Source organism: Melitaea cinxia, chromosome 14 (genome assembly GCF_905220565.1).
Source record: "Melitaea cinxia chromosome 14, ilMelCinx1.1, whole genome shotgun sequence".
NCBI lineage: Eukaryota > Metazoa > Arthropoda > Insecta > Lepidoptera > Nymphalidae > Melitaea > Melitaea cinxia.
In genome coordinates this window covers 9884355-9904295 of record NC_059407.1, presented here as the reverse complement: position 1 = coordinate 9904295, position 19941 = coordinate 9884355, and the positions used below count along the sequence as shown (strand labels likewise).

The 19941-nt window shown below is 33.7% G+C and overlaps 2 protein-coding genes across 2 annotated transcripts; both read right to left on the bottom strand.

Moving 5' to 3' along the window:
* Window positions 1–10476: 10476 nt before the first annotated feature.
* Window positions 10477–14956, bottom strand: LOC123659592 (protein disulfide-isomerase TMX3-like). The gene is made up of 8 exons (XM_045594798.1): window positions 14789–14956; window positions 13370–13619; window positions 13056–13239; window positions 12214–12358; window positions 11876–12098; window positions 11477–11693; window positions 11044–11239; window positions 10477–10701 (listed from the first exon to the last, which is right to left on the bottom strand). Exons 1-8 carry the CDS (start codon window positions 14826–14828, stop codon window positions 10679–10681), a joined length of 1278 nt encoding a protein of 425 aa, XP_045450754.1. The 5' UTR covers window positions 14829–14956; the 3' UTR covers window positions 10477–10678.
* Window positions 14957–17687: 2731 nt separating this feature from the next.
* Window positions 17688–19685, bottom strand: LOC123659387 (piggyBac transposable element-derived protein 4-like). Its single transcript, XM_045594602.1, has one exon. It carries the CDS (start codon window positions 19683–19685, stop codon window positions 17688–17690), a length of 1998 nt encoding a protein of 665 aa, XP_045450558.1.
* Window positions 19686–19941: the final 256 nt, after the last annotated feature.

Sequence of the window (19941 nt, the reverse complement as noted above, 5' to 3'; positions counted from 1 at the left end):
TGCACTCCAGATATTGCTCACGAAGAACAAATATCGGTTGTCGTACGGTACGTTCTTTTAAATGCAAGCAACAACAAGGCTGAAGTAACAGAACATTTTCTGGGTTTTTTTACAGACATTATATTACAAACACTACTGGCCTGGGCTTAACTCAATTTTTGTTAGATTTTTTAATGGTGCAGACGTGAAAGGGAAAAATATAGGTCTACAAAAACGAATTTTAGATTTAAACCCGCGCGCATTTTATGTAGCTTGTGCGACATACAGCCTAAATTTGACAGTGAATGACGCAGCTAAAAGTTCATTAGAAATTGTAAATTTCTTTTCAATTATGCAAGAAATTTATGTTTTTTTTTTCTGCGTCAACAGCACGTTGGCAAATACTTGCTAAAGAAGTGCCAACTTTAAGTCTAAAACTACCCTCAAATACTCGATGGGAGAGCAGGGTTGAAGCAGTAAAAGTTCTACGTTTTGAATTGGGAAAAGTGTATGATGCCTTGTTTACCATATATTCCGATAGGAGCAAAGATTCAGAGTCGAGAAATATGACAAAATAATCACTGGCAAAAATTAAGTCGTTTAAATTCATTTGCTTTCTGCTTTTTTGGTTTGAAATTTTAAGCAAGATAATGTAGTTAGCAAGGCACTTCAAAAGTCAGACGTTGTATTGTCAGAAGCGGTCAAAATGATTGACAATTCAAAAATAAGTTTGTCTGAATTTCGTAATTAGTTTCTTAACAGCGCGATAAATGTAGCGGAAGAAGTCGAGGCAATAACAGAATTTCCCACACCTGCACGCCCTTGCGCTCGTAAAAGGTTTTTTAATCAGGAGGTGGAGGATGAACCGATAACAGACGCGAAAATACATTTTAAAGTTAATTTTTACTACTATTTATTATACACCGCAATTACTAAGTTTGATGAACGGTTCGAACTTTTGAATCAAAATAATGTAAATTTTTCATTTCTTCAAAAATTGAAATACTGGAATGATTTGGACTCTGATACAAAAACAGCACATTGTTCTAATTTACAAAATAAACTTTGCCATGCTGGCTCTTCAGATGTGGAAATGTTCGAGCTCTTTAATGAAATCGAATTATTACCGATGTTTATTGATGATTCCACTAGGCCGTTGGATACCTATTTTAAATTACTTGTTTACGAATAAATTAATTTCAGTATTCCCAAATCTGTCCACATCAATGAGGATTTACCTGACACTTCCAGTCACTGTAGCACACAGTGAAAGATCATTTTCTAAACTAAAATAATTAAAAATTATCTTAGATCAACATTGTCGCAAAATACATTGACAAATTTATCGTTAATAAGTATTGAACATGAAATCAAAATTGAAGTCAGTGACATTGTTAAAGATTTCGCTAATGCAAAAGTACGAAAAGTAACTTTTTAACCGACTTCCAAAAAAGGAGGAGGTTCTCAATTCGACTGTATTTTTTTTTTTTTATGTATATTACATCAGAACTTATGACTGGGTGGAGCGATTTCGACAAATTTTCTTTTAATCGAAAGGTGGTGTGTGCCAATTGGTCCCATTTAAATTTATTTGAGATCTAACAACTACTTTTCGAGCTATATCTAATAATGCGTTTTTACTTGACGCTTTTTTCGTCGACCTACGTTGTATTATACCGCATAACTTTCTACTGGATGCACCGATTTTGATAATTCTTTTTTTGTTGGAAAGGAGATATCCCAAGTTTAGTGCCATGATAAGGAAACCAGGATCTGATAATGGGATCTTAGAGAAATTGAGGGAAACTCTTGAAAATCCGCAATAACTTTTTACTAGGTGTACCGATTTTGATAATTCTTTTTTTGTTGGAAAGAAGATATCCCTAGTTTAGTACCATGATAAGGAAACCAGGATCTGATGATGGGATCCCAGAGAAATCGAGGGAACTTCTTGAAAATCCGTAATAACTTTTTATTAGGTGTACCGATTTTAATGATTTTTAATTTAATCGAAAGCCGATGTTTATCATGTGGTCACATTTAAATTTCATCGAAATCTGATAACTACTTTTTAAGTAATCTTTGATAATGCGTTGTTACTTGACAATTTTTTCGTCGATCTACGTTGTATTACTCGTCGATGTAATTGAAGTCGGTTTTTTTTTTCGTTTGCGAGCAAACACAATTATTTGTAAATACATTTGTATGTGTGTGTATATGTGTGTGCGAATATATTTGGTGTGCGAGCGTCCTGTAATATATGTTTTTAATTAAATATTTTTAAAAGAACTACAAAGTTGTGATTTTTTTATTGTCGTAACTCCCTCCTTCCTAAAAAACACCTTGGTCCCGACATCATTTAAAATTGCACTCTTTGCACCCGAATTTTTGAACCGAAAACCGTTTGAAAATATAACTGTAAGTATTCCATTTTGACCCCGCGCCTACTAGAGGGCGCCAGGGTACTGTTTGCACACGGGCGCCACAAGGGCTAGAGCCGCCTCTGTGTTTGTGTTTGTTTTAGGTAATTCAGTGAAAGCCTGTCATTATTAACATCATATAAGCATTTAACACTTGTACTCTCATGACACCAATATTCTTAGCAGAGCATCTACCCTAAACATAAAACCATAGACTCACTCTGAAATTGGCAAATCCTCACGGAAGCCCTTATACAAGAAAAAGAAGAACCCGCGGATGGAATGGATGGAAAATTAAGTTAACTTTCTTTCCTCTAGTTTTAAAAACTTATATTAAATTATCAATAAGTCCTAATAAAAGACATGAGTCCTGAATTGTGACTTAGTTGCACCGAAGGTGCGATATGCGTTTAGTAAAAAGCGGTTATTTTAATATTACAAACAGACACTTCAATTTTATTTATTTGTATAGATTGAATTTAATAATATTTATCATGAGAGACAAGACGCGACATCAAGTTTCTGCGCTTATTCAAAACATGGAGCTGGGGTTGTGAATACTTTGTAATGTGAATAGAAACCCTATTTTATCTAGGTTTCTTCTCTTTACTCTATGATTCCTGTCTCTTCTCTAAGATAATATAGGATTCTTTCTTAATTTTTGTTCTCTTCTTTCTTAACCTTTTGACCGCCACGCCTCAAAACCATTCCCGTGCCCTGTACGCCAAGGCATAAAATAAACAAAAATACCTACGAAAAAAATAGTGCTGCCAAGAGTCGTTATCGAGTACCACACAGTGACTTGTTTTTGTTGGTTTTTATGCAATAAATGACTACTTATATAATCTAGGAAGGTTTATTTTTTAATATTTTTATTGTGTTATCTTGCACTCGTTATATATACTTACAACAACATAAATAAAAAACAAACATTACAAAAATAATCGTAGTAAAGCACAACACTCTTTTCTATCGCCATGACGTCATTGTCACGACTGGATGACTACGGCGCAGCTGACCTACGGTTATGAAACTCTCTTTAGAGACGTACTGTGTCGCACGCAAGGAAGCCGCAGGCTATATATCGATTTCGAATCGAATCGATATATACATGAAAAGTAAGTTACAAAAAAATTAACCGAATTCAAATTTGTAATTTTTTAACCGACTTCAAAAAAGGAGGAGGTTACTCAATTCGACCGATTCGATATATATTTTATATTTTTTTTATTTGTGTTCGGGGCTAACTTTGTCGTTTATGAAACGATTTTGATAATTCTTTTTTGTTGGAAAGGAGATAACCCCGGTATAGTACCATGCTAAGGAAACCAGGATTTTATAATGAGATCTCGAAAATCTGCATAACTTTTACTGGGTGCACCGATTTTGATGATTTTTAATTTAATCAAAAGCCGATGTTTATCATGTAGTCACATTTAAATTTCATCCAAACCCGATTACAACTTTTTGATTGATCTTTGATAATGCGTATTTACTTGACTATTTTTTCGTCTACCTACGTTGTATTACTTGTCGATATAATTGAAGTTAGTTTTTTTGTTTGCCTGCAAACACAATTATTATCTTATTAGATAATAGTTTATTATTTAAGGTTCATTAGAACAGTATTCCACTGTGCCCCGTTCCATAGTGCCCCATAAGGCCAACGTTTTAAACGAGTTTTATAAAAACTTAGGTTATTTTTTGAACTTTCCACACAATTGTCTCAAATGATTAAAATTAATGAAAAAAAAAATCATTTACCTATTCTTTAAACTGTTTCACTAAAAAGAAAGTACTTTGAAAAGAAATCTCAACTTTTGAACAAGAATAATTGTGTTTGCTCGAATACAACGTAGATCGACGAAAAAATAGTCAAGTAACTACGTGTTATCAAAAATTACTCAAAAAGTAGATATCAGATCTCAATGAAATTTATATGTGACCACATGATAAATATCAGCTTTCGATAAAATTAAAAATTCAATCAAAATCGGTACACCCAGTAAAAAGTTATTACGGATTTTCAAGAGTCCCTACGCGCTGTAATTGGCCGAAGCGTTACCACACGAATTAGTTTAGAATTCAAATTTTTATTGACACTGTTCCATAGTGCCCCGTGTTCCATTGTTCCCCAACTCAGTAGTTGATCCGATGAAGCAAATTAATATAATCGGTGCGGTCGATGCCAGCCTTAGTTTAAAAGAAATATTTACATGCGTTAAATATTTTTTTGCTTAGGTAGCAAATAGTACTAAAACAGTACTGAGTAAGTAGCAATATTTCAAATCAAATATTTCACGACACACGACACGACATGGGTCTTAGAAAAAAAGCTTTTATGAGAGTGGGGGTTAGAGATGATATTGATGCTGCCAGATGATTTTGAGAATAATGTTTTTTTTTTTTTTATTGTATATTATTAAAATCATCGACGCCTTCCAAAATGCGACGATGTTCTAAGGTATCGCTCGTCTTGCACTTCACTAGTTTTCTCGCTATTCGCTTATGACGTCATCAGCGTGTCGTCTATACTTGACAACGGCGTGTAGAGAACGGATTAATGACTACGCGCTAGAGATGCGCCAGATTTGAGATATCAGATTTATTATGGCGATTTGATTGATTTTAGTTGATTTGATTTTTTATTCATTTGCTATTTGTGTGTTAGCTGATGATAGTTTTATGTTTTTTACCTTTTGTTTTATTCAAATATTAAATTATTTATAGAAAATATAACACGTTTGAGTTGAATTTTGAATAGCTAATTGCAAAAATGTCTTGTAATTATGATTTTTTAAATCAATAAAGAATATATAAATCATCTATACCATTTTGACTAGCCCGTTGGCGCAGTTTGTAGTGACTACAGGTCAGCGGTGCTTTCTGCTCCGGAGGTTATGGGTTTGATTCCCACCCCGAGTCTGGGTATAATAAATATTTATTTATATGTGTATTATTTATATGTATGCTTATCAAAAAAAAAATATATATATATAGCTATACCAGTCAACTGTTACCTATAACACAAGCATTAAGTTGCTTACTTTAGGAACAGATGACCGTGTGTGTATGTTGTAAATATTTATTTATTTATTATTTATTTATATCTCTTGCGTCACATCCCTAGCGGTCAACTATAGACGACTTCGGCGTTCTGGACATATCATTTACGTGGAATAAAAATGCATGTTTTTATTTCAATGTTTCTCAGTACGTGTAGCTCTAAAAGACTTGTTTTTTATACTCAAATGTTGCGGGGATATTCTATTTTCAGAAATGTTGAATTAAAATACTAGAAATATTTATTTAATAAGTTTATTTAATATTTTTGTGGTCCGGGTTTTTTGTCACCTATAGACGTCGCTGGCGCACAGGACTCGCGAGCCCTTGTCAAGTATAGGTGACTACGGCGGTCAAAAGGTTATCATCATTCCAGCCTATTGCAGTCCACTGCTGGACATAGGCCTCAACAAGTTCGCGACAAAAATGCGCGAACTCGTGTGTTTTGCCCATAGTCACCACGCTGGGCAGGCGGGTTGGTGACCGCTTCTTTCTTAATGTTTGTTCTCAATGTTTGTGTTTTTTTTGGAATTTTCATTACCTAGAAGCTAGATGCGTATACCACATTGGTGGTTACAGCAATAAGGTTTTGAAAACTTAATTAATTCTCAATTATCTATTCCTTTGTAAATACGCCGGTTTCAGCTATCCTATAATTTAATATAATAAACGCTTCACACTCAACGGCCCCCAGTAGAATTTTCTCCTTTGTCAGGAGTCTGGAAACATACAACACACAAGGATAAACGCCCAGACCACGACAACACATCTATATGACCAATACAAATGTCTGTCGTGAGCAGGGATCGAACCTGCGACCGCCAGCGCAACAGCCAGAGCCGTGACCGCTGCGCCCACGCGCCAATCCTACTGTACTCAAACATTATTCATATATAGTAAATATTCCACTTTTAATTAAGTAAGCTTTGTTTCATTTTTTAAATTATGTATATTAAATATACGGGACATTTTTATATCGCCTAGTATGATAATTATTAATTTTACCAACTGAACCTTAGCCGCGTGATAAATAAAAGTCACTTATATAGAAATTAATGTACTTAAAACATTAAAATGATTTCTTACATTATTCGAAGGACTAGATTGCTTCTTACATAATATATTAATTTACAAATAGTGTTTGAACTAGTTACCCAGGTGTCGGTACAATAGAAAATCAAACAACAATCAAGTTAACTTGACTTATGATCTAAAATGTTACAACAGTTGAGATAAATACTTTTAAACATTCTACGGTTTATCCATATTAAATTATGTAAAATACACAAGAGTACTTAAAGACAAATTTTTAAGATTACAACGTTTTTAAAACAACATCGCATATTTACTTATTCCTGTTATATTCCATTTCGACAATATTGTTATTAAAAAGTTTACACTTTACTACGTTCTTAATCCTCGATTCGGTCTCAATGTGATTTTATTGTAATTATAATAAAACGATAATTGCTTATATTAGAAGACAATGCAACTATATACTAGCGTTTCGTGATAATAAGTATTGAGTTTTTATTTTTACGGTCGTCACGTGTCGGTAAGACACGATTTACCTATTTGAAAGAGAATTCACATAAGTAAATATATCTCACCTATTGCATTAACTATGTACGAATAAAATAAGTAGATATGTTGTTTTTGAAGATTATAGTTTTTTTTTTTATCTAAGAAAGATTATAAACGGTTGTTAAATCATAGGAGACAACATCTGTAAGTGTTCTATTTTTATAAGTTATAGGTATATCAGATATAACATACGAACACACAAATTAAAAGTTAATTTTTGATAAGGCGAAAAAATTAGTAAATAGGTAGTATGATCTTATATTTTTTAGTGTCAATCATTATTCACACAACAAAAAATTTAAGCTTACTTCATTTTTTTCTTGTTTTTTTATTTTTGTTTAGAGTTATTAGGTACAGGAGAAACACACCTGTGCAATCATGATTTTTAAACAAAAACGTCTTTCTCATTTCATTTCTTAAAAGTATTTAAATTTTCCCTCTATTATTATCATACAAATTTTCTGACTCTTAATTTTCTATTAAAAATAGTTTACGTAACGATAAGAATTTGTGCCGTTAGAACATTTCATGGTAAGCTGTATGTTGCAGCCCTCAGTTGGAATGAGACACTCCATGCCATTCCGTTCTTCACAATATAGAAACAACAGAATAACCCGTGTACACTCGGTCGAGACCTTTACCTTCAGATAAATACGTCAATACGTTGAAATACACAGGCCGAAGACGGGCAGCAGCTTTTTCGGTGCGACAAAGCCAGCCCTGCGGTCACCAACCCGCCTGCCCAGGGCAAAACACACGGGTTCACGCCATTTTTGGCGTGAACTTATGGAGGGCTATGTCCAGCAGTGCACTGTGATCGGCTGAAATGATGAAACTCGTCAAAGTGAAGGCCGAATTTAAACACATGCTGGATATGGGTATATGCAGACCTACTAGAAGCTGCTGGGCCAGCCCACTTCATGTAGTTTTAAAGAAAAACGGCGAATTACGCCCGTACGGCGATTGTCATCGTTTAAACAGCATTACAAAGGCGGATAGATATCATCGCGTGCAAGACTGTATCTACATACTTGTTAGCGGGAAAATGTCTATTCTCGCGCTTAGATCTTCAACGTGCTTACCATAACATATGAGTTTCAGAAAAAGATATAGAAAAGTCGGCACCTTTTGGATTATACGAATTTACTCGCATGACGTTTGAAATGCAGCACAAAAATTTCAATGCTCTCTCAATAGCGACGTTTTTAGAGACATGGATTATTTATTTTCCTATATAGATGATGCCATAATTTAATCAGAGTCGCAATCCTTACATAGACTTCACGTGAGAAAAGTTTTCAAACTTGTTAAACAGTTCGGTCTTACAATTAATTTGGCAAAATACGAGTTTGGGAAAAAGGAACTAGACTTCCACGTATCACAAGAAGGCTACGTCCGCTTGAAGATCGAGTTAATACTAATTCGGAATATCCAAGGCCAGAGATTGTAGAGGAATTACGACGCTTTTTAGGGATGTTAAACTTTTATAAACGTCATCTTGGGGTTTTTCTCAAAGATAGGATTAAAATGAGACTATCCGCGAGAGAACGAAAGTAACCGACATAGCTCACGGAATTTGCAAGTTGAAGTGGCAGTGGACTGGTCATCTGTGTCGCAGTACCGATGGCCGTTGGAGTAGACGGGTCCTGGAGTGGAGACCGCGTCTTGGCAAACGCAGTGTGGGACATCCCCCGGCCCGTTGGACCGACGATCTGCGTAAGATTGCCGGTGTAGGCTGGATGAGGATTGCGGAAAACCGGGATGTCTGGCGCGAACTTTGGGAGGCCTATGTCCAGCAGTGGACTGCAGTAGGCTGAGCTGACTGACTGACTGAAACATCACCTTCTCAAGGCAGCAAGCATCCAAGAAAAATTAAATGCTTTTCTTTACAACTCAAAAAAGAAAGATAAGACGCCTATTCCTTAGACTGATGACTCCATTGAAGTTTTTGAATCCTATCTTTCTTATATTATATCCGTATGCTTCCAGTGACAGATAGTTCGAAGTTAAATAATGCGGAAAACAGCAAATAAGATTTAAAAATGGCAGCACAACATGTAACAGCATCTATGTCTATGGAAGTTGAAGAGACTAGGAAAACAGATGAACGGGATGGTGAAATTAATAAGTTAGTTCAGATCACAGATATTGCAATAGAAAAAGCAGGTACTAAAGTACTTTACAAATATGTCCTTAAAGGGATTCCAGGGCTGATAGATTTGGATTAATCCGACGAATTGGCTGGCTTCTTAATGACCGTTTATACATGCCTGCGAAAAGAAGAAAATGACCCTACAGGTCACCAGAAATATGAATCTTACACAGTCAAGAGTGATGGGGCGGAGATCGGAGTGCAAACTGTTGTGGAAAAAAACAAAGCTAAGAATTTAACTTTCGATTTTCTCTTGATGGTACACACGGTACCCGTGAGTGACTATAGGCAGCCCGCACAGGCGGGCCATACGTCGGGGCGTCACAGAAGCATGCGTTAGTGATCCCGTGGCGCCCCACGATGACGATGCTTGGCACCGCTGGTTTTTAGTGCGTAGTCCGTGCACGTTCCGCGCCGGGAGTCCCACACCCTCATCGCCTCCGGGTGGCGGCGTGCGTAAATGCATTTTCCAGCGACAAAAAAAAAAAAAAAAAAAAAATTGTTCCAAGTGAGGGCTGCAACTATATATCATGAAATGTGCTGACGGCACATATTCATTATAGAACAATCCATCTAAAGGTACATCATTTCATTAGAAGATAATTTACAACAAAATTTAAAAAATTAAACGTAAATAAAACAAATAGACTGAACATTTAAAAGCATCTTTAGTTAGTTAACATGTTACGAAACGCTCTACGCCAGGATTTGCTGACCGTAGTTTGCTCCGAAACATTCCCACGACTCGAATCGTTAGCCGGAGCTTGTTGCGAAACTTTCCCACCTGAGCATCGCACCTGGGCACCGTGTGAAAACGACCCAACACGAAGAATGCTACACAACCCGATGCCCCAATTGAATGATGCTTCTTTAATTTTAAGACACTCTTGTTTCTCACATCGAACAATTGTCACGTCTAATTAATTATAATTTAGTAATAATAAATTTAATTTTTAATTAAACTTTGCTTTTTTTGCAACCTTCGGCTGTCGCTTTTATAATTGGCGCAGTCGGTAGGATCGCTGTAAAGTGAATCGATCACGTTCTAGCAGCGGCCCAGAATCTACGGAAGCTGCAGTCCGGAGGAGATCAAGAAATCGATCGAAGCAAAGAAAGCAAAGATGCATATGGAGATACCTAGATCTTACTAGAGTTGCTCTCCTTTCTTGTTCCTAGCGTTTCCACAATTATTTACCATGATTTTCCATCCACGGCAATCTCGGTCACTTAGGTTAAAGAATACGAATAGGTTTTTAGTATTAAATTCACATAGAGTTATAGGTTTAGATACTATCATGGAGTCGCATACGCCTGAAAACATTCACAGTGCTAAATTTAATTTTTAATTAAACATTGCTTTTTTTTTGCAATCTTCGGCTGTCGCTTTTATAATTAACATACTTATGATTATTTACTAATATTGTTTTGTAAAACTACAAAACTGTACCTACATATTCTTATATTTACTGTTGTAGTGAGTTTAATCCTTCTTCTCATGGGTATCTGGAAAAGCAAAATAAAAATGAGATAATTATCATTATAAAATGATAGAGAAATAAGTTTTACTTATTCATGATGGAAATTAGGTAAATACCTCTTTTTATTTATTAAAAAAAAAGCGACCCGGCGAACTTGTACAGCTATTTTTATTTTTTGTAAATATTCCAAAAAAGAAATATCCAATTTAATTCAGTCATTCGGAAGTTATGAGCGTACATACATTACGGCGGATATATCATTAATTTTGTTTACGAGTTACAATACTTTTAATAGATAAAATGAGGTAAGAAGGAAAGTGAAAATACTTAAAACGTAAACGTTTCTAATAATAATTGGTATAATTACCAGGAGTTTCGTCTTCATCAGCATCAAGTATGTCGGCGCAACAAATGGAGTAACAAATGAGAGATAGAAATCCAAGTGGCAGGCCAAAAACAAGAGCTGTTAGTACCGGGTTACCTCTCCACATATTTATAAGGGTTGTCCTTGCTTCGAAAAATCCTCTGTACATACGAACTAACAAACTGTTGCCGCCATATGTCTGAAAATATATATAATTATATGTATAAAAATAATATATATATATAAATATATAAAAAATGTATAATTATTTTAGTCGTCTATATTCATGATGATATGCGAATCTAGACTGTGACAAAAATTTAATTTATTCATAAGTTGTTGTGTCTTGTTTAGTAACTTGTCAACACAAGTTTCAATTTTTTTTTTTTTTTTTATATTTAATTCACTTAAATAATTAAAATAAGACTAGACTTACAGGTGCCATTTGATTATGTATTGAATCAAGAAACATTGAAACTGCCTCAGGTGTCATAAGCACAGGGTCATCATCTGGTATATGGTGATGACTAGTAGTTGAGTTGAGAACTATCAAGTGTGGAACGGTCAACTCTGACATGGCTATAGAATTTGCAAGTTCAGGGTTACCCATCCAACCAAACTGGAATCTGTGATGAAGCTCATGTTTTCTATTCCTATAATGTGATATGGAAGATGTGTATTATATTATAAAGAATATAATAATAAAAAAATAGGTAAATTTTTTTACTGCTAAAAATACTATCTCCCCTACAATATCATAATATGGATAAAGATTTTAATGCAAAGGAAGTTGTGGGTACCAGCTAGTATATAATACAATCAATACTATTCTCACCTTATTATGTTTTCGATCATATCCTTAAAATCACGTTCAGTCTGTGTTATTTCTTGTAATTTATTTTCTGATACAACAGCTATAACAATATATTTTTCAGTATCCATTAAATCATTTATGTTTGATCTTGTTATTTTAGGAAAGAAACCAAATCTCTCTGAATTAATCCATTTATTTAATGTTACATTTAAATTGTCTTTGTTTTGTATTAATTCATTTGTCGCTGAAAATATACATAAACATATTAACTGGTCACATAAGAAAAATCAAATGCATTATAAAAGAAATAAATTTTACTTTTTAAATATGAGACAATTTTTAATTCCAAATACACTTACGCTGAAAGTAAAAAACTTCTTCTTCCTTATATACAAACACAGCAGTCTCATTTGGGGGTTTCAAGTTACTTTTAGCTATTTCATGCGACAAGGCATAAAACCAACTGTGTGCTTGATATTTCTCAGCATGTATTGCAAATAATTCCTAAAAAATAAAAATAAATTTTGACTTTGGTGCTGTAAAATGTATAACTTGACTGACTTAAATAAAATAGCAAATTTTGTTTATTTATTTTTTAAATCAAGTCAAACTGAACCTTCCTTTAGGAGACATTTTTATGTAAAGGTAAAAAATATTTATTTATAATTGCATTTGTTTTCGATATACCCGGTAAAAAGTTATGAGGTCTCACACCAAAAATAATACAGGTTAAAAAATTAGTCCAGTAACAGAAAATATCCAAAATATAATAAGTCAATATCTACAGCGTTTGTATACAGATTATGATTGTAAGTACAATTGTAATTACGATTGTCTTAGTAGAATCAAGCTAAGTATTAGTATTTTTACTCTGAAAACCTAATAAAAGTATATTGAATTATATCATATTAATAGCTGTACACACACTGTATAACACGTTTATTTGATTATTCTTGATTTTGTGGTAGTAAAAAGTTTTTATTTAAAAAGAAAGATAAGAGAAAGAAGGAGATAGCGATAAGTTTAATTTTCAGTTACTCTTTTTAAAAATCAATACAATCTAAGAAAAACGTGTTAATTTTTTTCTTAGGTTAAATGCTTATAGCAAATATTTTATATATATAATAATGACCATGTCTATCTAACTTATCAATTACTCATATATATGCTTTCTCTATAACTACAAATTGAAAGTCAATACCCATAATGGTCCCTGTTGTTTTCCAATATAACCAAAGAAAACACTGTGTGTTTCTTTCAAGTATCCTAAACTATCAGCATGGGATACTTTTTGAACTGCTGGTTGTGCCATCCTCATTGCATAGTTTACCATTTCATCTTCAACTCTCTCTCCTGAATATTCATGCCTGAATTCACCTTTTATGCTGTAAGAAAATTTGAAAAGTATGAAAACTTGTTATATTACTTATTATGCTATAAATGTATTTAAATGTATTTTAAATTTTAAAAAGAAACAATTTATATATAAAAAATGTGCACAAAAACAATACTTACAACATTATTGTTGGGTAAGCTCTTACTTTAAAATGAGTAGCAACTGCTGAAAATCTTGTACAGTCTACTTTTGCCACCTTTATTGGAGTGTTGTATAAAGCTTGAGCCACATGAGCCCAGATAGGCTCCATTCGTCGACAATGAGCACACCATGGTGCATAAAACTTAACAAACCATACTCCATCACTACTAATATCAATAAATTTATCACTTAACTCTAATACTCGAGATGTTAAGACACCATTTAAACCTAAAAATACAACAAATGTATGACAAACAATGTATAATTGAAACAAACACATTTCATATAATAAAAAGACATTTTAACTCCCAAATACTCTGACATTAATAAAAAAGCATACATAAAACTTTGAAAGATTAAATAAACTGAAAAATATATAAACATGAACTCAAAAAGTGGGCTATACAATATATAGTATATTATATTTCTTTGGCTATACCATTATAGTATATATATATATATATATGGAACAGGTTTGTAATAGATTTAGACCTATTAGGAGGTTCTAATAAATTAACTTTTATCATATATTATATAATTTTTAACTTTTAGCTCTTATTGTCAATGTATATTTCAAGTTCAGTGAACTGTAAAATTAACAAGCTTATGGGGCACTGTATTTGTATTTAAATGTATTGATGATAAATATGCTTCAGCCTTTAATATCCCACTGCTGGGCATAGGCCTCTTTCCCCATGTATAAAGAAGAAAAGAAGGATCAGAGCTTAATCAACCATGCTGCGTCAATACGGATTGGCAGATATAATCCCTACTATGAGTAACTATCGCAATCATATGTACATATTAACAACTGGAACCAACGGCTTAACATGCTCTCTTAGGCACGGTGGGGAGACCCACAAGAACTGCACAAGCACCCAGACCACGGTAAACATAAGTATAGCCAATACAAATGTTTGTTGTGTGCGGGGATCGAACCCAAAACTACCATCGCAACAGCTACAAACTAGTGCTGTGACCGTTGCGCCAACAATGATACATAAAAAAAGCAAAAAAGTACCAAAACTCAAAATTAAAGTGAAACAATATTAGTTAAGGCTTTAAATTAGGAACCGTCGAATTACCTAAGGTCAAAATTTGACCGTTTATCGGCATAATTTCGTTACAAAAAAAAATTAAACCCTAACCTATCCAACTTCAAAATGACGGTTCTTAATCTAAAGCCTAGCCCAATCTTAAATTTCTACACCATTAATACGAATCGGTAGTTAATTTTTAACTAATAATTGAAAGTACATTTACATATAAATTAACTTTTTAACTAAAGAAAACCTTGTAATTTTATTTATTAGTTAAAGGAATGAATAACTTTTTGGTAAGATATTAATTACATTAGCGAAATTACATTGCAAAGATATACAGCACTTTTCACTTACCTATTAGGTATATGAAAATAACTCCTACAAATAGATTCATAACTACAGAAAGAAAACGTCTTTATTACTAGCAAATCATTAAGAAAACACTTGCAATTTATATTTAATACATATAACTTATATCAAGAAAAAATAAGAAAACTGAAAACTATAGTGAGTGAGAAGAGCCAGACTTGAGAAAAGCTTTGTAAATTTTGATTTCTGTCACTCTTTGTTTCTCTCAATCACAGAGTATAGTAGTACTTACAGAAACTCTCAATTTAAAAGTAAGAACCTACTACAGAACCACAGACACCACTGTACACTGTATTTTATATGCACTGCCTATAAATAGCTTATATGTCGATTAAAAATTTTGATATTTGAAGTTTTAGTAATGTTACAAACTAAGTTATAGATTTATCATATTATTAATTTCTTAATTATTTTATACTTTATTACACACTTAAGAAGTACATAAAAGAAACAAACATAAAAAAGCAAACTGTGTATTATATATATATATATATATCCTATACCTCTTATATGTCTGTGTATGTTACTACAAGAATTATTTTATAAGAGTAACAAAATGAATAGTGGATAAATTTTTTCCCTAACTCCCCTATGTGATGGTAGCGAAATGGCTAAGTGACATATTATGACTACAGTCGATGATATTATATAGTTTGTTCGACTCGTAACACCATTCATTCTAATGGGGGATATAGGTGTTATAAATCACTTTTCACGTGAAATAAAATCCAAGCCTTTTTTAATTATACTCTGTCTTAATATTCACAACCCTCCAATATTATATTTCTTAGCCCTAAGAAACGTTGATAAAGGAAAATATTAATACTAAGTGCCGCATACAACTAAAGAACTGCATATAAAAACGAATTCTTTTTTGCTTAGAATGTTTTTCATTGTAAAATATAACCGTGCTTACGCACTCAGGATAGGTATCAAGCGGAACAAGTCTATTAAAGTAGCTCGTTAATTTAAATAAAGTCATATGTACATATTTTGAAATAGGGTTAAATAGGATATTTTTTTCACGTGAAACGTGATTTACTATAACTACAGAACCCTCTATTTGAAGGAACGCAGTTAGAAGTCGAACATCTGTATATTCACATTCAGTCGAGAATGCAACCTCACTTAGATTTTAGATACATTTCAAATAGCGTGAATTTTATTTTTAATTCCAAAGTCCGTGAGTATAACGCTATTTGACGGATGACGATATCTAATAGATAAATTTCTTTGATATATTATTCTTTTTCACCATCGACTTTATCTATATTTATGGCACATATCTATTTGTAATTGTAAATCTAAAAGTTAAAGTAAAAAAAAAATTATGCCATCTTATATACAGATTAGATTTTGATGTGCTCTCCTGTATGCACAAAATCTATTCTATTTAAAATTAAATTTTTGCTATAAAACATTTTACGCACGCTTTACTTGGAGAATGAGCTGGTAAATGTGTGACGAAGCGTAATGAAAATTGTAATCGGGCGAGGCGAACGGAGCAAGAGCGAGAGGTGCGAGCACACATTTTCTTTCTCTTTTTCTCTCATAGCCAGTTACGTTTCATATATCTAAGACACAGTGCAGGCCTACTGAGCCATAGAATTGTGCAGGCCTATTGCTAAAAAAGTTTTACTTCAGTTGTTTGGTTTACTATAAACTAATGTAAAGCACAGTCGTTTTTTTTACATTCAATATGATTACATGAGAACAATAGACTTAATACAAATATTATTAAACAGTATACATCTAAAGGACGAGCAAATTTTGTGCCTATAAATATCTTCTGTAGTACCTAACCTTTGTTTTAACGGAGTTAATTAATATTTTCACAACTAAGCCATTGTAATAAAAATTAAAAAAGAACAAGTTTTGCTTCAATTTTATCAGATTTTAACGAAGATAACTTATTTAAATTTACTCTAGTCATTTTTATATTATTTTGCATTTTAAATGAAAATACTTGCAATTTTATATCAAAATAAAAATGTATTCAATTTCTTATATTACTTTTTCAGCGTTACCGTACGAAATTTACTTTAAACAATATTTAAAAATCAAATCTGCATTCAAATTTCAAAGTGCATAAATAACAAAGGGCCTATTTCACCAGTTGTGAATAAGGCTATTTGACGGAGGACAACACACTGACAGCGGATGGTAGAATAAGCCAGTAGGACGCAGTAGGACCTGTTTCTCCTCACCACAACCACAACTTTAAGGGCCTGTTTCACCAGCTGTGGATAACGCTATTTATCGGATGACGGTATCCGACAGATACCTTAACATTAATTTATGCCAATAGACAATTTGACAGATATGTCTATTCTTATACTTACTATATGTCATTTCTATTACTTATTTAGAGATATCTTAAATATAGAATTCGATGGGAAAAAAGAATAATTTATCAAAAACTTGACTGTCGGATGCTGATTAGGTACTGTCATTCGTCAAATAGCGTTATCCACAACTGATGAAACAGGGTCTTAACACATTCAACGCCAAATGAATTGTAAGATGCATTTCTGTAAGCAGTTTTTGGTAATGAATGTACTACTGTGGCCATAAATTTTAAGGGTTTTAATTATTTGCACTTATGTATTATATGTAAGTTTTGATAGTATTTTTAACGGAACTTTAATTGTTTAAAAAAAAAAACATTTTCACGGCGCCGTGTACTTGGCCTACGGAGCTATGAGCGGCCAAACACACGGCGCCGTGTATTTGTTTTTTTTTTTCATTATGTGATGTTTTAACTGTGTTTTTTGTATCAAATTATTTATATTAAAGGATATTACAAATTAAACAAATTAAATAATCACCATAGGTTTAATTGCAGATAAAAATACAAACTATTTTACAGACAAGAATTATGAAATTATAAATGCAGTTCAAAGAAACATTCTATGCATAGGCCTGGCTTTCCAATGCAGCTCTTACATTCATACAAAGTGGCAACTCGGTTCTTCTTTTCTCTACATCCTTTACATTCTTTTCTTACAACTTCTGTTATAGTTCTTGTCTTATTGCCCTCTTTTTTTTGACGCGTCTTAACGTTCTCAATTTTTGTTAAAATATGTTTAGTTGACATTTTTTCAACTATTTGTGGTGGTTTTGGTAATAATTTTTCCAAAATATATAAACGGAAATCATATAGATTCATTTTGCTATTCATACTAAATTTATTATGTAAATGGAACGCATTATTTAAACTCATCTGAAGAGTGTGGAAGAATATCTTCTTATACCATCGCATGGTTTTCCTTTCACAAGGGTAATATGAAAGCATTTGGTCCTGCAAATCCACACCAGACATAAAATTGTTGTAATGTATAATTGCTGATGGTTTTACGAGAACAGTGCCTCTTTTGTTGGTGGTTTCCATCATTTCGTTATCGTGCTCTGTCGATATATAAAGCACGTAACGCTTGTCTTTCCATTTGCCTATATGTACACCATTTAAAAACAATGACTTATTTTCTCCTTTACGCAACGTGATAGTACCAAGTTCTATTGGATTACCTTTTCGATTCTTATTTAAAGTACCCGTACAGTATGTTTGGCGATTTAATAGTTTGACAGCTAAATCATACGAGTTATAATAATTGTCCATATAGACACTGTGTCCCGAGTCTAATTTCTCTTCAAGTAGCTTCAAAACTATATTTTGAGTGTGCCCTACTCCAGACGTATCATCACCTGCACCACCGTATATTTGAAATTTGAGTACTGTGCCATCTGGTTCTGCAAGTACGTATAACTTCACTCCATACTTATGGCGCTTATTTTTAATGTATTGTCTAAACTGGAGACGTCCACGCCATAAAACCATCGCTTCATCCAGAGAAAGCTGTTTGCCTGGGTAATAAATATCATTCATTCGATTGTTAAAATGATCTACTATCGGACGAATTTTGGCCAGTCGATCTTCTTCATTTGTTTCAGATGAAAAATGGAGGCAACGCAATATTAACATAAAACGGTTACGAGACATATATTGTGCAAAACAAGGAATATTAAATAGCCAATGCTTTTTCCAGTAATCGCTGAGTCGATTTAGCCGGATTGTACCTGTGCGAAGAGCTAACCCAAGAAATGTTGATAATTCAGCTCGTGTTATGTCTTTCCAGGATGTTATTCGCGAGTGTTCTTTAACACCAGGTGCATTCAGTACTCGAATGGCATTAGCATTAGTTTCATGCACTATTAAATCTAGAATATTTTCGTCTATTAGTAACCGGAATGCCTCAAATGGATCAGATGGAGCTGGAACTAATAATTCCTGGGTTTTGGTGAAATCTATACTTTTCATTGTCCCTTGTGTACTCCAAAAAGATGTAGCTCCTTCCTCAGATGGTTGGTTATCTGGCCTTTCAACTCTAGTTTGTGAAGTTTCGACTGAAGGTGGTGACCGTAGTGGCAAGTTTTCGATATCTTCACTGGGAATGTTGATCGATAAGGCATCGGACATTAGCATAGATACTGATGGTGTAATAGAATTATTTAATAAACTATCCGGTATATCAGATAGTTCACCATAATTTTGAATGATAGATGGCGAGGTTGCCATGGGCCGATCTGGAGACATTGGACGGTTAAATGTATCCTCGGGATTTGAAATCTTCTGACGACTTGATGACTCAAATCTGTCCATACGAAGCCTAGAATCAAAAATACTATCGCAACTATCGTCGCTAACCTCCTCTTCATCGTCCTCTTCATCTTCATCACCACATTGAGAGAATTCAGCTTCAACACTTGAGCACTCAAAGTCATCCAGACTACTGTTGGCACTATAAATACGGCCTCGTTTAGCCCGAGAACCCGAAGTTAATACGCTACCAGAGCGTTTAGAAGGACCTGGCTTGTCAGTCATTTTAGTATAAAAAAGAGTATTTTCAAACGACTGTAATTTATAAAATAATAGTGCGAACCCTAATCCAACACTTGATTTTAAAAGATCGTTTCTTTACGCGTGTGGCCACGAGCGTCACGTGCACTTATCGCAACGGCCGGAGTGGTACTGATGCATAGAAAAAACACATCCGCAAACCACGGCACCGTGTGTCTGGCTCCCAGCCCTTCCACGGCGCCGTGTGCTCGGCCATATACATCTCCACGGTGCCGTGTAG